We start from the raw sequence: 19,936 nt of genomic DNA on the forward strand, positions 1-19,936 counted from the left end.
GGATGTTTATTACTACATCATTCACGATACTGAGAAACTGAAAATAGCCCAAACGTCTGTTAATAGGAGATTAATAAATTATGATATACCCTTGTAATGAAATACTCTGTGACATTTAAAAAGAGTGAACTAACTGTCTGTATTACAGATGTGAAAAGGTATCTAAAATATATGATTTTGTGAAAAAGCAAGCAATGATATCATTTGGGGTAAAAATAATTTCACTCATTTGATATTACTATATATATAGAAAACAATCTGAAAAAAATATGTGCAAAAACTCCTTACTGTCAGGATATGATATGATGATATGCTTTGTTCTTTAAGCAAGAATTTCCTGAGGAGGCTACTATTACACATCAACCTGGTGCCTGATTTCCCGCCACACTAGCCCTACCTTGTCTGAGCTAGCCTCTGCTTCCCTGGTACTGTCTAGTGGCTGTAGTGCACCACTTTTCACCCTCAGGTACCCTAGGAAGTTGAAAAAGACCATCAAAGAGTGACACTTATGGCAGAAAAATCCAAGTAAAAGGTTGTGGTCACCCTGCACCATAAATTACAGCATCCAGCCCGACTAGATGGAGCCAAAAGCTGATGGAGGTCCACAATTCCTCCTTCACAATCTCAATATCCAGAAAGCCCTGCAAACAAGAGTTTTGTTGTAGTCACTCATCAATAATACCTGACCTGACCTGACCTGAATTCATTTGGCAGCAGAACCTGACCCAACCTCACATTTTATAGGCTGTAGAATATTCATACATTTTGCTTCCTAAATATTAATATGTTTTAGTATGAAGATTTGCTCTATATCATCTTTCTAAAATCTAAACAGTTTTGAATTCTGAAACATATCTGGCCCAAAAGGTTTTAGCTAAGAGATTTCAGACATGTACAAAGAAATAAATTCATAGACTGTTAAACATGGTGCCCACTGGAGTTTTGCAATGTAGCAGCCTTGAAAATTACCACAAATGTTTATTAAACAATTATTGTTTTTTACTCTTCCTGTACTTTTACTACCATGCTGGGTAAGGCAGAGGGCTACAAAAGGTAAAGAAGCCATAATACCTACCTCATGGAGTTTTTAATTCCAACGGGGAGAGAAGACAACCACATAAGTAAGTATAGCATAGGTAATATAAACTAAATGTGGTTTGGATTTTGAGGGGGAAAAGATCATATTTAAATAGGGAAATCAAAAAATGTTTTTGTGGGGAAGGTAGCATGTTAGATGGACAATTGAAAATGCACGCTTTTGACAGCAAGAGTTATAATAATGGCTGTTATAAACAAAAAAATATGGAATGAGCAAAAGTACAATTTAGCTAAAGCATGAAATGTGGTCAGGGATCCAAGAATCTCTTGTAATTATATATAACATTTTTGTGTTTTTTTTCTGGGGTGATTGCTCTCACAGTATTTTCAAAGGCATCAGTGACGCCTCTCCAAAAAATTTAGGTGCCACTTCCGTAAAGGAATGGTGAGAATTATTATTAAACAGAGGGTTGAGAAAATGTGGAATGACACAATGTGATGTTTGGCAATTAACTGAGTAGAGAATGAGATGCCCCTAAAGATTTTTGAGCACTGTAGTGACATATTCCAATACTTTCAGAAAATTAATGTATTAGCAGTGAATAGGAAAGATTGAGGCAGGGTGGCTATGAGGGCATGAGAACAGTCTGGGGATGGCACATCAAGGGCCTGAGCCAGGGTGGTGGCTGAGAGAAATGGGTTCAGTGGGTCGATGGGAGCCAAGTTGAGTAGGGTAATGAAAGTTCCACAAAAGAATTTTTTGGGGGAAAAAAGATGTAGATAGAGGAACTTTGACCTAAAGAAGTAGGAAGTATATGATTATTTTACTAAATAAAGGAGTGATGTTGAAAGTAGTATTTAGAGAGAATTATCCTCAGAGCACCATGCAAAATGGATTTGAACAGAAGTTAGATGCCTTTGAGTCAGAGAGAACGCCTATGGAGCTGATACATGGCTTATGAGATGTGGTTTAATTTCAAATTGTATATATTATATTCCACATAATATACTCACCAGGATATTGAAATAATATAATCTTTTGTGCACAACATAACTTCTGAGAATTGAGACGTTCTGGTCTGTCAGTTCACTCATTCGTTTGCTCATTTATTCATTCATACAAAAACAAAAGCACATATTCAGTGACTTCTTTGTGCCAGGATTTGTGTTCCATATTGAGACTCAAAAATGAACAAACTAAATTCATAAGTTAGCGAGAAAGAAATATAAACACATTATTAAAATACAGTCTAGTAATATTTATGGGAGGTATGAACTACAAATTGTGGAAGCACAGGATAGGGAACAGCTAACTCTGGTGTAAATTACTGGAGGGGAAAGGGGAGAAGTATGAATCTTGCATAAGCATTAGATAAAAATTTAAAATTTTTAAGATCCTGATAATTCCCAAGTTTGTAGTGCTATTTGTGTTGTTAACAGTAGAGAGCACAATGATTGATCTTTTATTAAGTAGAGCACTTTAGTGAATGTTTCTTTATGCAAAGTCAGTCCAGAGCCTACTTTGGGTTGAGGGGGATGAAAGTGTGAAGAACTGAACCCCTCTCTGTGTACAATTGTAATATAAATTAGAGGGTTGTCGGCTGGAAGCTGGGGCAAGGAGTAGGAAATAGAGAGCCTAACACCAGAGTAAGGGGCAAGAGCTCAAGAAATAAACTGTGGGAAGTTTTCTATTGCAGGGAATGGTGGATAAATCCCTAGGAATGGTGAAATTGGAATTATTCACTGACTTATGTTTTTATTACCTCCAGCTACTCTCAAACCTTAAGTAAATTTTCACTTTACATTATCACCCTGTGTTACTGTTGTTTTGGGGAAATGAAGGAAGGTGGTGATGTCCACTATGTGTGGCAAATAGGTTGGCAAGAAAGGACAGCAGCAGTGTTAGTCAAGAGCATTTGTTATGGCTGGAGTGGGCCATTTCTCCCAAAATAAACGAGAGCACTGGTTTTATAATATGATGCACATCCCTCAGGGCTGGTGCACTGAAGTGTGTGAAGAAAATGTTAGTACTTATATTTATATTTATTCTTATTCAAAAACAAGAAATGAGTCATCGATGTCAGTGGTATCTGTTCTGGCACACACTCTCAATGCATACACCAGAGGCATATGCCGCTGATGGAGGGCAAGGCCTCCTATGAAAGTGCCCAAGCTCCATGGTGCAGAGGCGTCTATGCGTGCAAACTCCCCCATGAATTCATGGTTAGGGTATGGCAAAGTATTACAGCTTATCTGGACCCACAAAGAAACTACAGATTGAAGATAATACCAATTAATTTAAGCACAAATGAACAAGAAAAATGGCACAGCTGAAATTTCTCCTGCCTCCAGTAATAGCTACTCATCAGCCAGATGTAGAGCTACAAACTAGACAATGTAATCAGATCTGTCAAGAAATCAAAAAAAATTAGAAATTATCAGGAAGACAATTTGAAATATGGATATACATACATTTCATAAAATGTATGAAGAATTGCTTGCTCTAAGAATATGTTTTGCTAAACATATTGGTTAATAACTATATGAAGCCATTATTATAAACGAGACATTTAAAAACAGTATTTAGAACCTGAAGCCACACTTCTACCATTTTTTCAGCAATGTTTAGGGTCATGCCATACTCAATTTAAATTGAGTTCGGGTTCGGATCCCAGGCGCGCACCAACGCACTGCTTCTCCGGCCATGCTGAGGCCGCGTCCCACATGCAGCAACTGGAAGGATGTGCAACTGTGACATACAACTATCTACTGGGGCTTTGGGGGAAAAAAAAATGGAAGATTGGCAATAGATGTTAGCTCAGAGTCGGTCTTTCTCAGCAAAAAGAGGAGGATTAGCATGGATGTTAGCTCAGGGCTGATCTTCCTCACAAAAAAATAAAAAATTCAATTCAGTCAAATGCAAGGTCTCATTACTATGAGGCCAATGAAATGATTGGGGCAAGCTTGCACAGCCTGATGGCTTGGAGCTCAGGGGGTCCACTGTGCCGTCCAAATCCATCCAGTCTCGATTGTGGTTCTACACCATGCTTAAACATCAGTGGAAAAGATTCTTGGCAGACTCTCATGGGCAGAGAGTCCAGGAAATCTCCTAGTTAGTTAGTACCAGTTTTGTTGGCCCATCTGGGGAGTTTAGCACAGACTAAGGCTGATTGGGAGTTGCCTACCTTTTCTCTGCCCAGCCTTACTCTCCTCCTGATTTTTGAGAATAGGAGCTGGCTGGAGAACAGGAGCCATTTGAGAGTTAGATTTTGTCTGAGTTAATGTTATCTCATCATCTCTAGATGCTTTATGATCGGATTTTACTGGTTGCTTAGTTCTGTTTCAATAATGAAATATATAAAAAACTGTGTTTTTGATGAGTCAGTAAAGCAAAGATGTATAGAGAAGACATAGTCTCAATAGTAATTGCCTTGTTTACTAAGAGAATGTTTTATGGAAAGACTGCATAAACCATGGATAGGATTGTTGCTGTGACATTAAAAAAAAAAATTTCAGGTTAAGGTTACAGTTAACAATCATATATGAAATTCATTTACTGCTTCCTTCACAGGCAAGCTATATATTGCAGCAAACAAGTTGAAACCATAAGTGAACTAAACTTTGCAAGATATCGTTTCTGTGGTTTATTTTTAGCACAAGGCCCTTAAAATAGAGTAGAATCTTAAAAATATTTTGCAACATAAAATCTCTTTTACCACACAGTGGTTTTCTCACCACACAGTACTTAAAAAGAGTCGTCAAATTTAAAGATGAGCTACATATGTTCTTTTATAAAAGGATATGTGTTCCGAATTGCTGACCTTTTCTATGATGACAGGTTTCTCAGAAGATATTACTTAGAAGATATTTAGCAGAAGGGACACTTCATCTGCCCCTTCAAGGTAGGGACAATGTTTGTTGATAGAAAAATCGAAGTAACTGCCTTTTGCAAGACATCTTTGTGATGCAGAGAGCATTCTGAAGTACAGGTGTCTGCAGATGATTCCATTGTTATGTGATTTTGTCGTGAAGGCATTATAAGTACATTATAGATAAAAAGTTTCATAACTTCTTAAAAAATCTTCCAAGAGTTTCAATGGTTAGGTTCTGAACATATTTAATAATAATGGTGGCATATATGTAACACTTATTACATATGAGGAACTTGACTGTATGTATTACTTGAAGCACAAAGAGGTTAAATCACTTGCACAGGCAAATAGCGAATGAATAGCAGAGCTGAGATTGGAACCCAGAGAACCTTCTCTCTTATCCATTACATTGTATCTTACTCATTATCTAGTGTCTCTTTGTCCTAATTATTTGTAATGAAAACTGATTTATGTCAAGGAGGGTAGAAATTTGCTAGCTGAATTTCAAGGGAAAAGAAATTTTGCATAATTGGTAGGTGGAATTGAAAAATGAATATCATGACTAAGTAATCTGTCTGCAAACAGTCCATTCATTGTCCATGGCTTCTGGATGACTATCTTCTGCCTTCTCCTTCTTCTCAGCCTTCCAGCACTCTCCCACCCTAACTTTCAGCTGATGACCGTGCTTCCTAATTTTCTGAGAAAACTTCATGAAACCGCTACCACCAAATGTACTCATGTGGCATCTAATACGTAATCAACTTTTCCTCCTGCTCCTAGGGATCTGCACTCCTGTTCAAGGCCAGCCCTCTCCCCTGTGCACCACATATGTCCAGACGCCTCCTGTCAACTCAAGGGCAGGCTCCAGCAATTTTTCCCCTCCTCACTTAAATCATTATTTTTTTTTTTTCTGCTGGATCATTTGCATCAGCATGTGAACATGCTATTATTCCTCCCATCTTAAAATAAAATGAAACAAAACAAAAATACTTCTGTTGATTTTACTCATCCTTCAGCTACCAACTATTTTTTTACTCCTTCTGCAGCCAAACTCCTCCAATGAATTTTCTTCTCCCATTCTCTCTTAAACCTAATCCAGTCAGTCTTTTGTCTCTGCCACTCACTCCACCAAAACTTCTCTTATCAAGGTTACCACATTGCAGATCTTATGGGCAAATTCTCAGTCCCATCTTACTTGATCTATTGGTAGCATTTGCCAGTTGATCACTCCACCTTCCTGGAAATACTTTGTTCACTTGGCTTTCAGGACACCAGACTCTTTTAGTTTTCCTCACTGGCTCCTGTTCAATCTCCACTTCTCTTTTAGCTTTCAACATCAGAGGGCCTAGTTCTTGGTGTTTGGACTCTTCCTTTCTGTTTATATGTTACATCCTTGGAGAGCTAATCTAGTCTCATGACTTTAGATTAGTCATCCATATCCTGATCTCTCCCAAATTTCTATCTGTAGCTCAGACTTTTCCCCTGAACTCCAGACTCATATATCCCTGCTGACTTGCTATCTTCGTAGATAACTACTGAACATCTCAAACTAATAAGTCCAAAAGTTAGCTCCTATTCTGCTTTGGATTTTGTTTGGTAAGCCATTGTTACTCCCAATTTGGTCTTCAATCTATTCTGCCTCAGAATCACTAGGGATGCTGGTTTAAAATGAAGATTTCTGAGCCTCGCCTCAGATATGCTGAATCAAAATATCTAAGTAAGGGACACAGAAATATGCACCTTTCAATAACCTGCTCAGCTGTCTCTTATACTTATCAAATACTTATAAAGTACTGCTTTATTCAGAGGGGAGCCAAAGTCTTTAAGCTGGAAGGTGACATGGTCAGCTTTGTTTTTATAGTTAATTAGTGGTAGAACTTGGATAAACAGAAGTAAATTTAACAGTTAAATAGAAATTTTACTTTGTACATCAAAAGGGCTCACTGTGTCCCAAACAAATATAATGAAAAAAGCTACACTTTTGCACGTATTGAACAAATTTTTAATTTCACATTGAAAGAAAATCTCCTACATGAGTTTAAATAGGAAAAAACAAACTGGTTAACTGCCAAGAAATAAAAATTAGGCTGATGTTAGATTCCCTCTTTGAAGCCCTAAATGCTGGGATTGGCCAGAATTCTATCACGTTGAGTTGCTATTCTTGGGTGAAGGTAACATATGTTCTCATTTATGTGTAAGGCTGTAGGAATATGCCCAACCTCTACTGAAGTACATGTTTGTCTGATACTTGAGTGAAATTAGGATTCCTGGGGTGGCCTCTGGTTCAGCATAAAGCTTAGTAACGTTCTTCTGTGAGAGATGGGAGGTGCCATTCTCTCTGCCCTGGCTACCCACCAGTATGATGTAACTCTCCCCAGTGGCCTCCTTCAGGTGTCATATGCTCATTTCTGGTGCCCAGTGTCAGTGTCTCTCTCCTCAGGGGACATATTCCATGGCTTCTTTGTTCCCAGCCCAAGACTCTTTGTGTCTATTCTGTCCATAGGTATTTCCATGTATCTTATTAGCCTTTTCCCCTTGGGAAAATTAAATACCTATGTAATATCTATTTTGTTATAAAGATTACATGAAATAAACCAGTTAAGTTCCCAGTATGTTGACTGATAGGGAGCTCAATAAAATTTTGTTTCCTTCCTTCTCCGCCTCCCCCAATACCCTTTTTCTTTGCTTTAATCAAAAACCTTTGGATCTTATATTAAGATACTTTAAAACTTACTCGTTCATGAATGTCTAGCTCTCTTTCACACTCTGCCAGATATTTATTCATTCTTCCCCTCCTTCTTCCCTCCAGTTTTATGTGACCAGCCCCAGATTGGCTAATGTGAAAAACTGGTCCAAACCTTTGTCTCATTCTGTGTCTTCAGAATACTTTGGCTTCTAGAAAACATCCAGAAAATTTGAACGAATACTAAAATTAATACCCATACTTAACTATTTGAAAGTAAGTCGCAGACATCATATTTTATCTCTCAAGATTTCAAAATGTATTTCCTGAGGACAAGAACATTCTGCAGTATAACCACAATATTACTATCATACCCTGAAATTTAACATTGATACAATCATTTTGTCTAATATATAGCCAGTATTCAAATTTCCCCCAATTATTCCCAAAATGTCCTGTATAGGTTGTTTTTTCATGTAGGATCCAATCAAGAACCATGTATTTCATTTGGTCTTCAGTCTAAAAAGATCTCCCACTATGTTTTGTCTTTCAGGACATTGACATTTTTGAGGAGTCCAGGCCACCTGTTTTGTAGAAATTCCCACAATCTAGATTTGTCTGATTTTTTTCCTGCATGATTAGACTCAGGTTAAACATTTGACAAGAATCTTACACAGGCCAGTGGTTCTCAAACACTCTGGTCTCACCTTTACATGCTTAAAAATTATTGAGATCCTTAAGAGTCTTTGTTTATGTGGATTATATCTATCAAAATTTATCATAGTAGAAATTAAAACTAATTTTTTGAAATTCTCTCATTAATTCATTTAAAAAAAAGCACTCATTAGGTGTTAATTTTCCAAACCAAAAAAATTTAATGACTAGAGTGATATTGTTTTACATTTTTATAAGTCATTTTAATGTCTGCCTTAACAGAATACAGCTGTGTCTCATACCTTCATCTACATTCAGTCTGTTGCAATATGTTGTTTTGGTTGAAGGATATGAAGAAAATGTGGTGTCACACAGATAGCTAGTTGGAAAATGGAGGAGTGTTTTAATTGTCTTTTCAGACAAGTGGTGGTCATTTCATTAGGGATTGCAAAAGGATGATATTCTACTTCTGATTTATCAGCTGTAAATCTTTTTTATAGTTCTTTCTCTTTTCCAAAAGGCAATTTGGTAAGCTTAAAATACAGTTTATACTCGAAGGCCTATTAGATGCTTATTTTCTTTTAATTATCAATTTTTAAAGTAATGAGTTTGTGCCCTAGCAACCTTCAGTCGTTTCCAGTGAGTTTGTTCCTTTTTTACATATTATGTACTCATGGCTTTTTATATAGTCAGTGTGTTTTAATCACTTCAACTAAATTATTTTTGACATTCAAATTGTCTCATCTTTGGTCAGTGTGGCTTTGACACAATTTCATTAACTCTCAGTAGCCTCAAATTCTGTTACAACAAAGCATCCCAGACTCAACTTGTACATTTCCTTCCCCAGTCTTGGATCAGCCATGTCTCCAAGGAGCCTTGGTTCCTTTTAGATTAAAATGATATTAGACATGACGATCTGGATCTTAGTGTTTGTTGCTGCTGTGATTGTCTTTGCTTCTGGGCGTTTTCAGTGGACAGACCTAGAAAATATTTCTTTTTTGAAAAACTGGGGTGATCATGAGTTTACACCAAAGTTTTTCAACCTCGGCACTATTGACATTTTGGGCCAGTTAACTCTTCATTGTGGGGACTGTCCTGTATGTTGTAGATGTTTAGCAGCATCCCTGGCCTCTCCTCAGTAGCACCTATCCCCTTCGTTGTGTAAACCCAAATTGTCCCTAGGCATTGTGAAATGTCCAAGAGACGGGGTGGGGGAAGGGTCAAAATTGCCTCTAGTTGAGAACCGCTGGTTTATACTTACATTTCTAGCACCATTAAAATAATTCCCCAATTGTTTTATCCATATGTATATGTGTGTGTATATATATACGTATATTTTTTTTTCTTCAAAATACCAATATCAGCATAACATCTAACTGTGGGCTAGTTCTGCTCTGTGGGTTAGTTCTTCCATCCTTTGCATGAAATCTTAGTCCAATCCCATACTTGTTAATCAGAAAAATAATCTCGTTTCAGTAATCAAAATGCACAGGCCAGCATTATAGTCAAAATTCCAAACTCTCACCTAATTTAGGGTTCCTCCTTTGCCCTGGCTCAGCACTGCTTGGGGCCTGAAGTCTGTGAGGAAGAATGAACAAGATCACCTTCTGTGTTACTCTGCTCACACTCCTAAGTCCCATTAGCAGCTAATTTTGATCCATCAGGATGAAGGCATAGGAATAGGTGTTAAAAGGAGGGGCACAGTTGTACTTGGCAGGTGCATATATGACTGTCACTGGAGTTCTCTGTGTTTGATGGATGATTATAGCTGACTTTCTCTAACAGGACACTTTGGTGGGATTCTTGGGGATATTTCACTGGGAAACTCCAGCTGTAATCCTGTCATGAGAGTGATGCCTCTCTTTTCTCTGGACACTTCTGACTCTGACCCTCAGCCTCTGGACTTAAGTGGTCAGCCCTACACAGATTCCCTCTGTTGGATTGCAGTGCCCTCTAGGCTGTTCTCTTAGAGAACATTTTTACAAAGAAAGAAACTTTTTATTCACATAAACATTTTCAGAAAAGTGCTCGAATTAAAGGAGTAGAGCTTAACAAATTATCACCAAGTAAATAAAACCATGTTACCATCACCCAGGTCAAAAAATTAAAAAATCATTAGCTTCCCAGAACTCCCCTTGTACCCCTTCCAATCACCCTCAAAAGTAACTACCATCCCAACTTCTAACATCATAGATGGTTTTGACAAATTGGGAACTTTATATTAATGGGATCATACAGTATTTTTCTGTGTCTACTTATTTTACACAACATTGTACTTATGGGGTTCATCTACATTTTTGCATGGGCTAGATATTCATTCTCATTACTGTGTAATAATGCATTGAATAAATGAAACAGAGTTTGTTTATACATTATACTATAGGTGATCGTTTGGGTTGTTTTCAGTGTGGGGCTATTATGAACACTGCTTCTATAAATATTCTTGTACTAATCTTTTTTTGCATATGTGCATACCTATCCTTACAGATGAGTTTTGCATTTGCCTCTCCCTGCACCCTAGGAATTTCACTGATCCTAGACAAGTATTTGTTCCTTGGCACAGGTTCACATACCATGTGGTAGTGAAAATTTACCTCCCATAAAGGCCAAGACTTTTGTTTGTTTTGTTGTTAGTCGTGGATGACTCTCCTCCCCACCCAAAGTTTTGGACAGATTCTTGGCTTTGTTGGCATATTCTGAGTAGTTCCTACTTGCACAGAGCCTAGGCAAAACAGGCACACAGCATTTATAAGAGGAATATATTGAATGTGTAGTCGGTACACGGAAGAAATGTCTAGGCCTTTCTGGGATCAGTCAAGTAAGACCCAACTTGAAAGCTGAATAAGAATTTGCCAAGCAGATAAACTCTCCTATTGTTTATCATTATGTCATTCATCCTGTTTGTGGTGGCCCATAGGTTATAATATTCCTAAATGTCTTGTAATTCCTGGTGGAAGGTGTGGGTAGATAGCAAGGATGTTAGAGGGTGGAATGCACTGAGTGGTTTAATAGAGTGACTTTTTATAGATTTGTTGTTTAGTAACAATGTTATGTTGAACTGAGGAGCAGCAACAACGTGCAATTTGAGCCATCAGTCTGTGATTTATGAGGAATAAGCAAGTGGATCTAGACATGGATGTGTTTTTCGAAACCAGAATATAAATTTGAGACTGTTGTCTAAAGAAAAGTGGTGGCAGCAGACATCATGTCAGATCTGCAACCACCACAGTTCAACATTTTGCAGACTTCCCAGATAATGTTGTGACAGAGCCAATGCATTTGGGTGTGAGCTTTCTTCGTCTGCATATACAGCCGGGTACCTGATGGAGTGACACATGCCGTGGAGTGGTCTTTTCTGCATTCCTTGCCTTCCTGGTGGCTCTGAATCCTGGCCAAATGTTGTGGTACAGAGGCAGTGCCTGGGCCCCAGGCCAGTTATCTTGGTCTACTGTAGTTGAAACTGGCTGGCTGCAACATTTCTTAGGCTAAAAAATCTCTTAGAGAAGATTAACCTCTGACTATACCCCCTATCTTTTGCTTGCATGATGCAGTATCTGCTTTGCAGTTTTGACAGCCCAATGTTAGTGTTAAAGATGACCATAGCTTAGAGTGGACTGAGCTTCCAGATTTCTTTAAGCCATTCCATTTTGTTACAGGCAGTCCACAATGATATGAGTCGTGCTAACTCCTTAAGATAGTGACTTCATGCCAATAGCCTTAATTATCAGAAATTTTCCCTCCCACTCAAATGTCAAATCTGGGAATGCTCAGCTTTCCCCCCACCAAAAGTTATAAGAATTGCATTCTATTTGGTAACTATAATTTCCTCATTTATACTTAAATATATATTTAAATTTATTTAGTGCTCATCATCACATCCTTTCACAGCAGACTTCCTCCCTCATGCATTCTCTATTGTAACTCATCTATTGTTGGCTAGGTTACATCTGTAGGAACCTCTTTAGGAAGAGTGTATAGGGGCCTTATTTCCTGATTTTATGCATATTTGAGAATGTCTTTCAGTTGCCTTTGAAATTGAATAACTTGACTAGGTGTAGAATTCTTGGGTCACATCTGGAACAGGATTTAGGGATGTGATAATAATCGTAATTATTGTAGAACATTCATTAAGTACTTGCTGTGTGCCCTAGACATTCATTAAGTACTTGCTATGTGCCAAACTATTCTAAGTTCTTACATTAGCTCATTTAATCCTTAGATGCAACCCTAGGTACTAATATTATCTTCATTTGACTTGTCAAAGATCACCCAGCTAATAATTAGTGAGGTTGACATTCAAACTTAGGCAGCATTGCCCCAAAGTCCATACTCTTAAATTCCTATACTACCTCTCAGGTCAGTTAGTTGTGTGACCTTAAGCATGTTACTTAACTTCTCAGTTAACGCTCTATAAAAGGTACTAATAATACCTCCCAAGGTGATGATAAAGTGAGTTAATACATGCAAGTAGCTTGTAAGAGTGCTTGTAAATAGCTTGTAAATGCTTAATAATTGTCTGTTGCTGTTATTATTATGTTATGGATAGTAAGCTGCAGATCTGAGCTTTGAACAAGCAGTCTGACTTCAGTAACTGCTCTTCAACACTACAGTATCAACAATTAAGATGGCATTTCAATTAAGTGAGGAAAAGGGATTATTTGAAAAACAGTGTTGGGACATATTCGGTAAACGCACAGTAAATACTTGTTGAATTAATGAGAGTTTTGTAAAAGTACGTATAGATTCACTTAACAAATATTAACAAATAGATATTACGTACTCTCTAGGTCTGTACAGACAGACTGGAAGGAAACATAAAAATGAAAATAGTTGCATGGTAATGAGATTGTAGATGATTTTGAATTTCCTTAATTTGTTACAAAATTTTTCTAATAATATAATTTATGAAATAAACAATTTGACCAGATAATCACTAAATTTTTTTTTTATAAATAGTGAGTTTGAGATACCTACAGAGAGATGGTTGGAAAGTCAGAGCTCAGGATGAGATTTTGGAGCCATGAGAAGATGACGAGACCACTCCCATAGTGTGAACGGTGGAATACAACATATAAGGAATAGGCAAAGGAGGAGAGATTGGCAAAGGGAACTTAAAAGGAACTGTTGGAAAGATAGATAAAAGGTCAGAAGAGACGTGCCCCCAAACACAAAGCAGGGGACAGGTGGGGAGAGAAATTACCAGTGGCAAATTAGACAGAAGGTCAAGAAAGAATCCACAGTATTTAGGAATGAAGAAATCTTTGATGATGTTATGCCACTTCATAAGAACAGTGAACATATAAGCCAAATTGCACTATGCTGAGGAAGAAAGGAAGTTGGGTAACTAGAAACTGCAAACGAAGATGACTTTTTCAACAGTTTAGAAGACAAAGAAAGGGATGGAGTCAGGGAGAATTCAGAGTGAGATAGAATTTCTTTGTTTTTTTTCTTGATGCTGGAATTTTTTGAAATGGAAAAACTTGAGGAGAAAGGACAACATCATTGGAGAGGGAAAGACTAAAGATTTTAGGAGAGAAAGGGGGAAATTGATGGGACAAGATTTGAAGCAGGTGGGAAGGAATGGTTTGGAATGTAGACTGAGAGCCCTGGTAAGGAGGACTTCTTCTCTGAGACACTGAAGAAGGAGACGCTGTTGTAAATCATTTAAGAAACAGAAAAGAGACACATCAGCAGCCTTCCAGCTGCTGGTGTTTCAGGCTTTTTTCCTGGACTCTTGTAACCTAGATGTAGAGAGTAGGACAACCTCCCTTCAAACAGCAATTACATCCGTGTGCACTGTTTGTTTAATTTTGTTCTCATATAGGATGGAAAGTCTGGCTCCCTATTTTCTGTTCTCTCTTTTTGTGAGAAATCAGTGTAGGGTCTAGATAGATGATAGATAGATAGATAGATAGATAGATAGATAGATAGATAGATAGATAGATATAAATAGATAGATAGGTAGATAAACTTACACACACTTTACTCCCACAGTCACTCCTGTAGCCTGCAAATACAACTTGTGGTAGAAAATAAACCCGAGTCAAATCAGAAAGTAGCGTGCAGTACACTCTGCTAACCCAGGGGGCATAGGTGTGCAGCTTCATCAATACCCTTTATTATGAGGAAAGCCCAATGCCCAGGACTGCTAAACAAGAAAATGAATGCTAGTGTGTGAGAGTACATGCACATAAGTTTGTGGAGGAATATATTTTTAAGAAACTTAACCGTCTGTGCTTTTCCAAAAATGCCCCAGGTGAGCCCATTCTGTTATTAGCTGTCCCATAGATGTGGCCTTTTTGCCTTTTGCCATTTGGGCATATCTTTTCCCCTGCTTGATTAAGCACACATATAAGGTACCTCTGTGTTCCTTTACTACAAACTTTGGCCAGAAGAATAAATCTGATTTGAATGTCAACTAATGGAAAATACTATAGGGAAATTCCATAATCCTTTAAAATTATTTTTCATGCTTAAAAAGTATAAGTAAGCTGGTGATGTTAAAAGACTCACAGTCTGTTTTATAAGAATTTACTGGAAAATGAGTGCCAAAGAAGTAGATTTTCCAGTTAATTAATATTTACATGGTTAAGTTGAAATATTTTTTATTTTTGTTCAACCTAAATAAATTAGATTGTTTCATGCCTTATTAAATAGAACATATTTGTGGTTTAAAAATCATTGTTGCATATTAAATTCATAGTCCAGAACTTTTGAAGGGTATAAGTGGTTTCCCCTACACAAATGACCCCAGGGTCACAAGATCTATTCATATTTCTTCTGTAATTCTTCTGTCCTCTCCTTCATCGAGTACTTCTCAGTGTTTTAAATTGTTCTCCCTTTATCATTATTTCTATTCATCAAGTTTTCTAATTTGTCGCCAAAATAAACCAGGCAATAAAGTCAGTACAATCAGTGACTTTTTTTTTACATGATATTCACAATCGCTAAACCCTTTAAGAGTGAGCTAGCTCTAGGATTTTCTAATAGAATTAACCATATAGGTTTTATAAAAGGTCTATTCCAGAGACCTCTTTAATTCTGTAGTCTGTATCTATTTCTTGAAGGTTTAAATACCAGAAATAAAAAGGTTTTACTAGAGCTTGACTTTTATATAACTAATGCTTACCAGCAACATGTAGCTAATCTTGAAATGGCAGAAAGCTCTAAGGGCATTCATATGCTGACACCATTAGAAGATGCACCGAAATCTTGTACAAAAGATTTTTAAAGGAGCCCTGGAATTGATTTCAAAGCTTTGTTCACCTCACTTGGGCTCCTGAAGGCACAGGTAAAGTATTGGCAAGTTTGTAGAATCACCAACATTCAGTTATGCCAAGCAAGAGGCTGGCTGGGACAGTCTTGCGCTTGCTGATGTGCACCGATCCCATTTTTCAGTTGTCATTGCATAAAATTTCCAGTGGTGTTTAGATGTTGTAAATAATTTTTACTTTTTTTGTTTTTTAGGACAGCATAACTATTTATGTGCCGGAAGAAATGACTGCATTGTTGATAAAATCCGCAGAAAAAACTGCCCAGCATGTCGCCTTAGAAAGTGCTGTCAGGCTGGCATGGTCCTTGGAGGTAATGCTGATGTTTTCATCAATAATATGTTGTCTAATATTTACACTCTAAAACTGTAGGTCAGAAAATCTTAGATTTCTTATTCATCTTTGTTCTTGCTTTCCTTTTTCTGTTTTGATTATTAGTGTCTGACTGAAGCAACCAATACCATCCTGTTAACTTGATAGATTATCAGCATGTTTAGGTCTGTTATGAGAAGTAATAAACCTTCATTTGTCTATATTGCCTATAAGTAGATGATATGGGAAGTTCACAACCTCTCATCAAATAACATGGGTTGGAGTCTAGGCTCTGCCACTCACTGCCTGTGTGGCCTTGAGTAAGTCACTGACCCTCTTTGGGTGTCAGCCTCCTTATCCTGTAAAACGAGAGCACTGCAGTTCCTTCCAGCTCAAAAATTGGTTCTGTGAATTGATCAAGTGCATTGATCTCCGTCCCGCTCTCTCTTCATCAGTCCCTCCCATCCTACTTCCCTCTCTCTTTAAATAACGTCCCATTCTCTTTAAATAACTGTATATTGAGCCCTTACTACTTACCATGTACTAAACTAAGTTCTGGGAATATAGTAGCAAAAAAAATTGGACCAAATCCCTACCTTCATGGAGCTTACATTCTGGGAGGAGGAGCAATGAATACATATGTCAAATGATGATAAGAGCTGTGAAGAATATTAAGCAGGGTGAGTTGATAGGGAGTATCAGGCAGAGGAGTCACTCCTGAACCCTTTATTCTGATTAATATTTTCATTTCACTTAGCCATTTCCTAAGCAATAATATCTCTGAAATTGTGTTTGATGTGGTAGTTATAATTTTTCTAAAATACATTAAAATAAATTGGTAACTATTTAAATATATATTCAATATACCACCTAAAGTCAGTTCACGTACCATAAATGACATGTGTTATACTCTGGGAAAGAGTATATTAGTCCAGTAGTTTTTGAGTGCCCCTGTGCTTAGTCCTGTCACTGCTGCCATTGAGTGTGGTACAGTCTAATCCCTAAAAAAATAATTATCAAACAGAAGAGTAAGTGATTTAAGAGAGGTACCATACACTGCTATGCAAATAAAGAAAAGGGAAGAATTAATTCTACTGAGGGAGTTGGCAAAAGCTTCAGAGAGGAGGCTCTCAAAGAATAAACAGAGACTTTATGAATGGAAAGGAGAAAGGTGTTTACAATGAAGATACCATGTATCTGAAAAAAACATGATTTGTTCCAGTGATGATTTTTCTGAAAGTCAGTTATTTAGTGGGTATAACAAGAAATGAAGCTTGAAAGTTACCTTGGGCCAGCTGGGATCTGGAGTTTGACTCTATTCTGTAGACAGTGGAACCAGTGATCTTTCTCACAAACTATCCATGGACTATCCATGGAATAAAGCCCAGATTTCTAAATGCAGGGCATGGGGCCTTTCATCACCTAACAGCTGCTCTCTCTTTCTAAGCCCTTCCCCACCAATCCTTTGGGAACCCTGCACTCCACTCACCAACTTCCACCCGCCTTTGCATGCGTTTTACTTTTGCGTGCACCATCCTTCCTTCATTCCTTATGAACTCTTACTTACCCTTCATATTAAGTTCAAGTGTAATGTTTTCTGTGAAACGTTCCCATCTCCCCAGTCACTGCAGGGGCAGAGGTTCTTGAGGACACAGTTTAATGTAGTGCCTTTCGTATCTGGGAGGTTGAAAGCCCTTGAGCCAGCCTGGATTGGAGCTTGCCCTGATTGTAGTTAGTTCAGCATTCCTACTCTTATAATGGAAGATTGACCAAACTGACCAAAGTGGAAGTGATGAGACCCAGCCACCCTCCCCCCATCCCAGCCCGTGTGAAGCATTGGGAATTCACTCTCTTCCCATAGTTTCTCATACACCCTCATTGCCATACTTACCTCATTGTTTTATAACTGTTCATTTGCTAGTACCCTATTCAAGGATTTTCTCCTATTCAAGATTTAGTTGTTTGCAAGCAGGAATTTCATTTTAGTGTTTTCAGCACCAAAGTACTTGTTTAAGAAGTGCTCAATAAATATTTGTGACTATAATTTTAAAGTCATTTGAAGTATAGGTCTCTGCATTCTTTTTTTTTTTAATTATTTTATTGATGTCATATTGGCTTATAACATTGTGTAAATTTCAGGTGTACATTATTATATACCAGTTTCTGTATAGACTGTATAATGTTCACCATCAATAGTCTAGTTTTTATCTGTCACCATACGCATGTGCCCCTTTACCCCTTTTGCCCTCCCCCACCTCCTTCCCCTCTGGTAACCCCTAATCTGTTCTAATCATATGGTGTTTGTCTAACCACTAATCATATGGTGTTTGTCTTTCTCTGCCTGGCTGATTTTGCTTAGCTTAATACCCTCAAGGTCCGTCTATGTTGTCTCAAGTGGCACAATTTTGTCTTTTTTTATGGCCAAGTAGTAGTACATTGTATGTGTATACCACATCTTCTTTATCCATTCAGCCGTCGATGGGCACTTGGGTTGCTTCTACGTCTTGGCTATTGTGAATAGTGCTGCGATGAACATAAGGGTGCATAAATCTCTTTGAATTGTTGATTCATGTTCTTTGGATAAATACCCAGTAGTGGGGATAGCTGGATCATATGGTATTTCTATTTTTAATTTTTTGAGAAATCTCCATACTGTTTTCCATAGTGGCTGCACCAGTTTGCATTCCCACCAGAAGTGTATGAGGGTTCCCTTTTCTCCACCTCCTCTCCAACATTTATTATTTCTTGTCTTGTTAATTATAGCCATGCTGATGGGTGTAAGGTGATACCTTATTGTAGTTTTGATTTGCGTTTCCCTAATAATTAATGATATTGAACATCTTTTCATGTGCCTGTTAGCCATCTGTATATCTTCCTTGGAAAAATGTCTGTTCATATCCTCTGGCCATTTTTTGATAGGGTTATTCATTTTTTGTTGTTCAGTTGTTTGAGTTCTTTATATATTTTGGAAATTAATCCCTTTTTGGATAGATGATTTGCAAATATTTTCTCCCAGTTAGTGGGTCGTCTTTTTGTTTTGTTGATGGTTTCCCTTGCCATATAGAGGTTTTAGTCTGATGTAGTCCCATTTGTTTATTTTTTCTTTTGTTTCCCTTGCCTGAGTAGAGATAGTATTCAAAAAGTTGCTGCTAAGACCGATGTCAAAGAGTGTACTGCCTATATTTTCTTCTAGGAGTTTTATGGTTTTAGAGTTTTATGGTTTTAGGTCTTACATTCATGTCTTTAATCCATTTTGAGTTAATTTTGGGGTATGATGTGAGATAATGGTCTACTTTCATTCTTTGGATGTCCAGCTTTCCCAACACCATTTATTGAAGAGACTTTCCTTTCTCCATTGTATGTTCTTAGCTCCTTTGTCCAAGATTAGCTGTCCATAGATGTGTGGTGTTATTTCTGGGCTTTCAGTTCTGTTCCATTGATCTGTGTGTCTGTTTTTGTGCCAGTACCATGCTGTTTTGACTACTATAGCTTTCTAGTACATTTTGAAGTCAGGGATTGTGATGCCTCCAGCTTTGTTCTTTTTTCTCAGGATTGCTTTGGCTATTCAGGGCCTTTTGTTGTTCCTATAAATTTTAGGATTCTTTGTTGTATTTCCATGAAGAATGTCACTGGGATTCTGATTGGGACTGCACTGAATCTGTAGATTGCTTTAGGTAATAGGGACATTTTAACTATGTTTGTTCTTCCAATCCACGAGCATGGACTATCTTTCCATTTCTTTATGTCTTTGATTTCTTTCAATCATGTCTAGTTTTCATTGTATAAGTCTTTCACCTCCTTGTTTAAATTTGTTCCTAGATATTGTATTCTTTTTGTTGTGATTGTAAATGGGATTGTATTCTTGACTTCTCTTTCTGCTAGTTCGTTATTAGTGTATAGAAAGGCAACTGATTTTTAGTGTTGATTTTGTATTCTGCAACTTTACTGTAGTTGTTGATTATTTCTAATAGTTTTCTGGTGGATTCTTTAGGGTTTTCTTACATATAGAATCATGTCATCTGCATACAGCGAGAGTTTTACTTCTTCCTTTCCAATTTGGATCCCTTTTATTTCTTTTTCTTGCCTAATTGCTCTGGCTAAAACTT

General features: G+C 37.5%; 1 protein-coding gene across 2 annotated transcripts in view; it reads left to right on the plus strand.

Moving 5' to 3' along the window:
- The window catches only part of PGR (progesterone receptor), a 73,598-nt gene that overhangs the window by 16,232 nt on the left and 37,430 nt on the right, over nucleotides 1-19,936 (plus strand). For both annotated transcript variants that reach the window (XM_058545352.1, XM_058545353.1), the window contains exon 3: nucleotides 15,715-15,831. In XM_058545352.1, coding sequence (XP_058401335.1) covers nucleotides 15,715-15,831 — 117 coding nt within the window. The remainder of the gene's footprint in view (nucleotides 1-15,714; nucleotides 15,832-19,936) is intronic.

The sequence above is a fragment of the Diceros bicornis genome, chromosome 7 (assembly GCF_020826845.1).
Source record: "Diceros bicornis minor isolate mBicDic1 chromosome 7, mDicBic1.mat.cur, whole genome shotgun sequence".
NCBI classification, from domain to species: domain Eukaryota; kingdom Metazoa; phylum Chordata; class Mammalia; order Perissodactyla; family Rhinocerotidae; genus Diceros; species Diceros bicornis.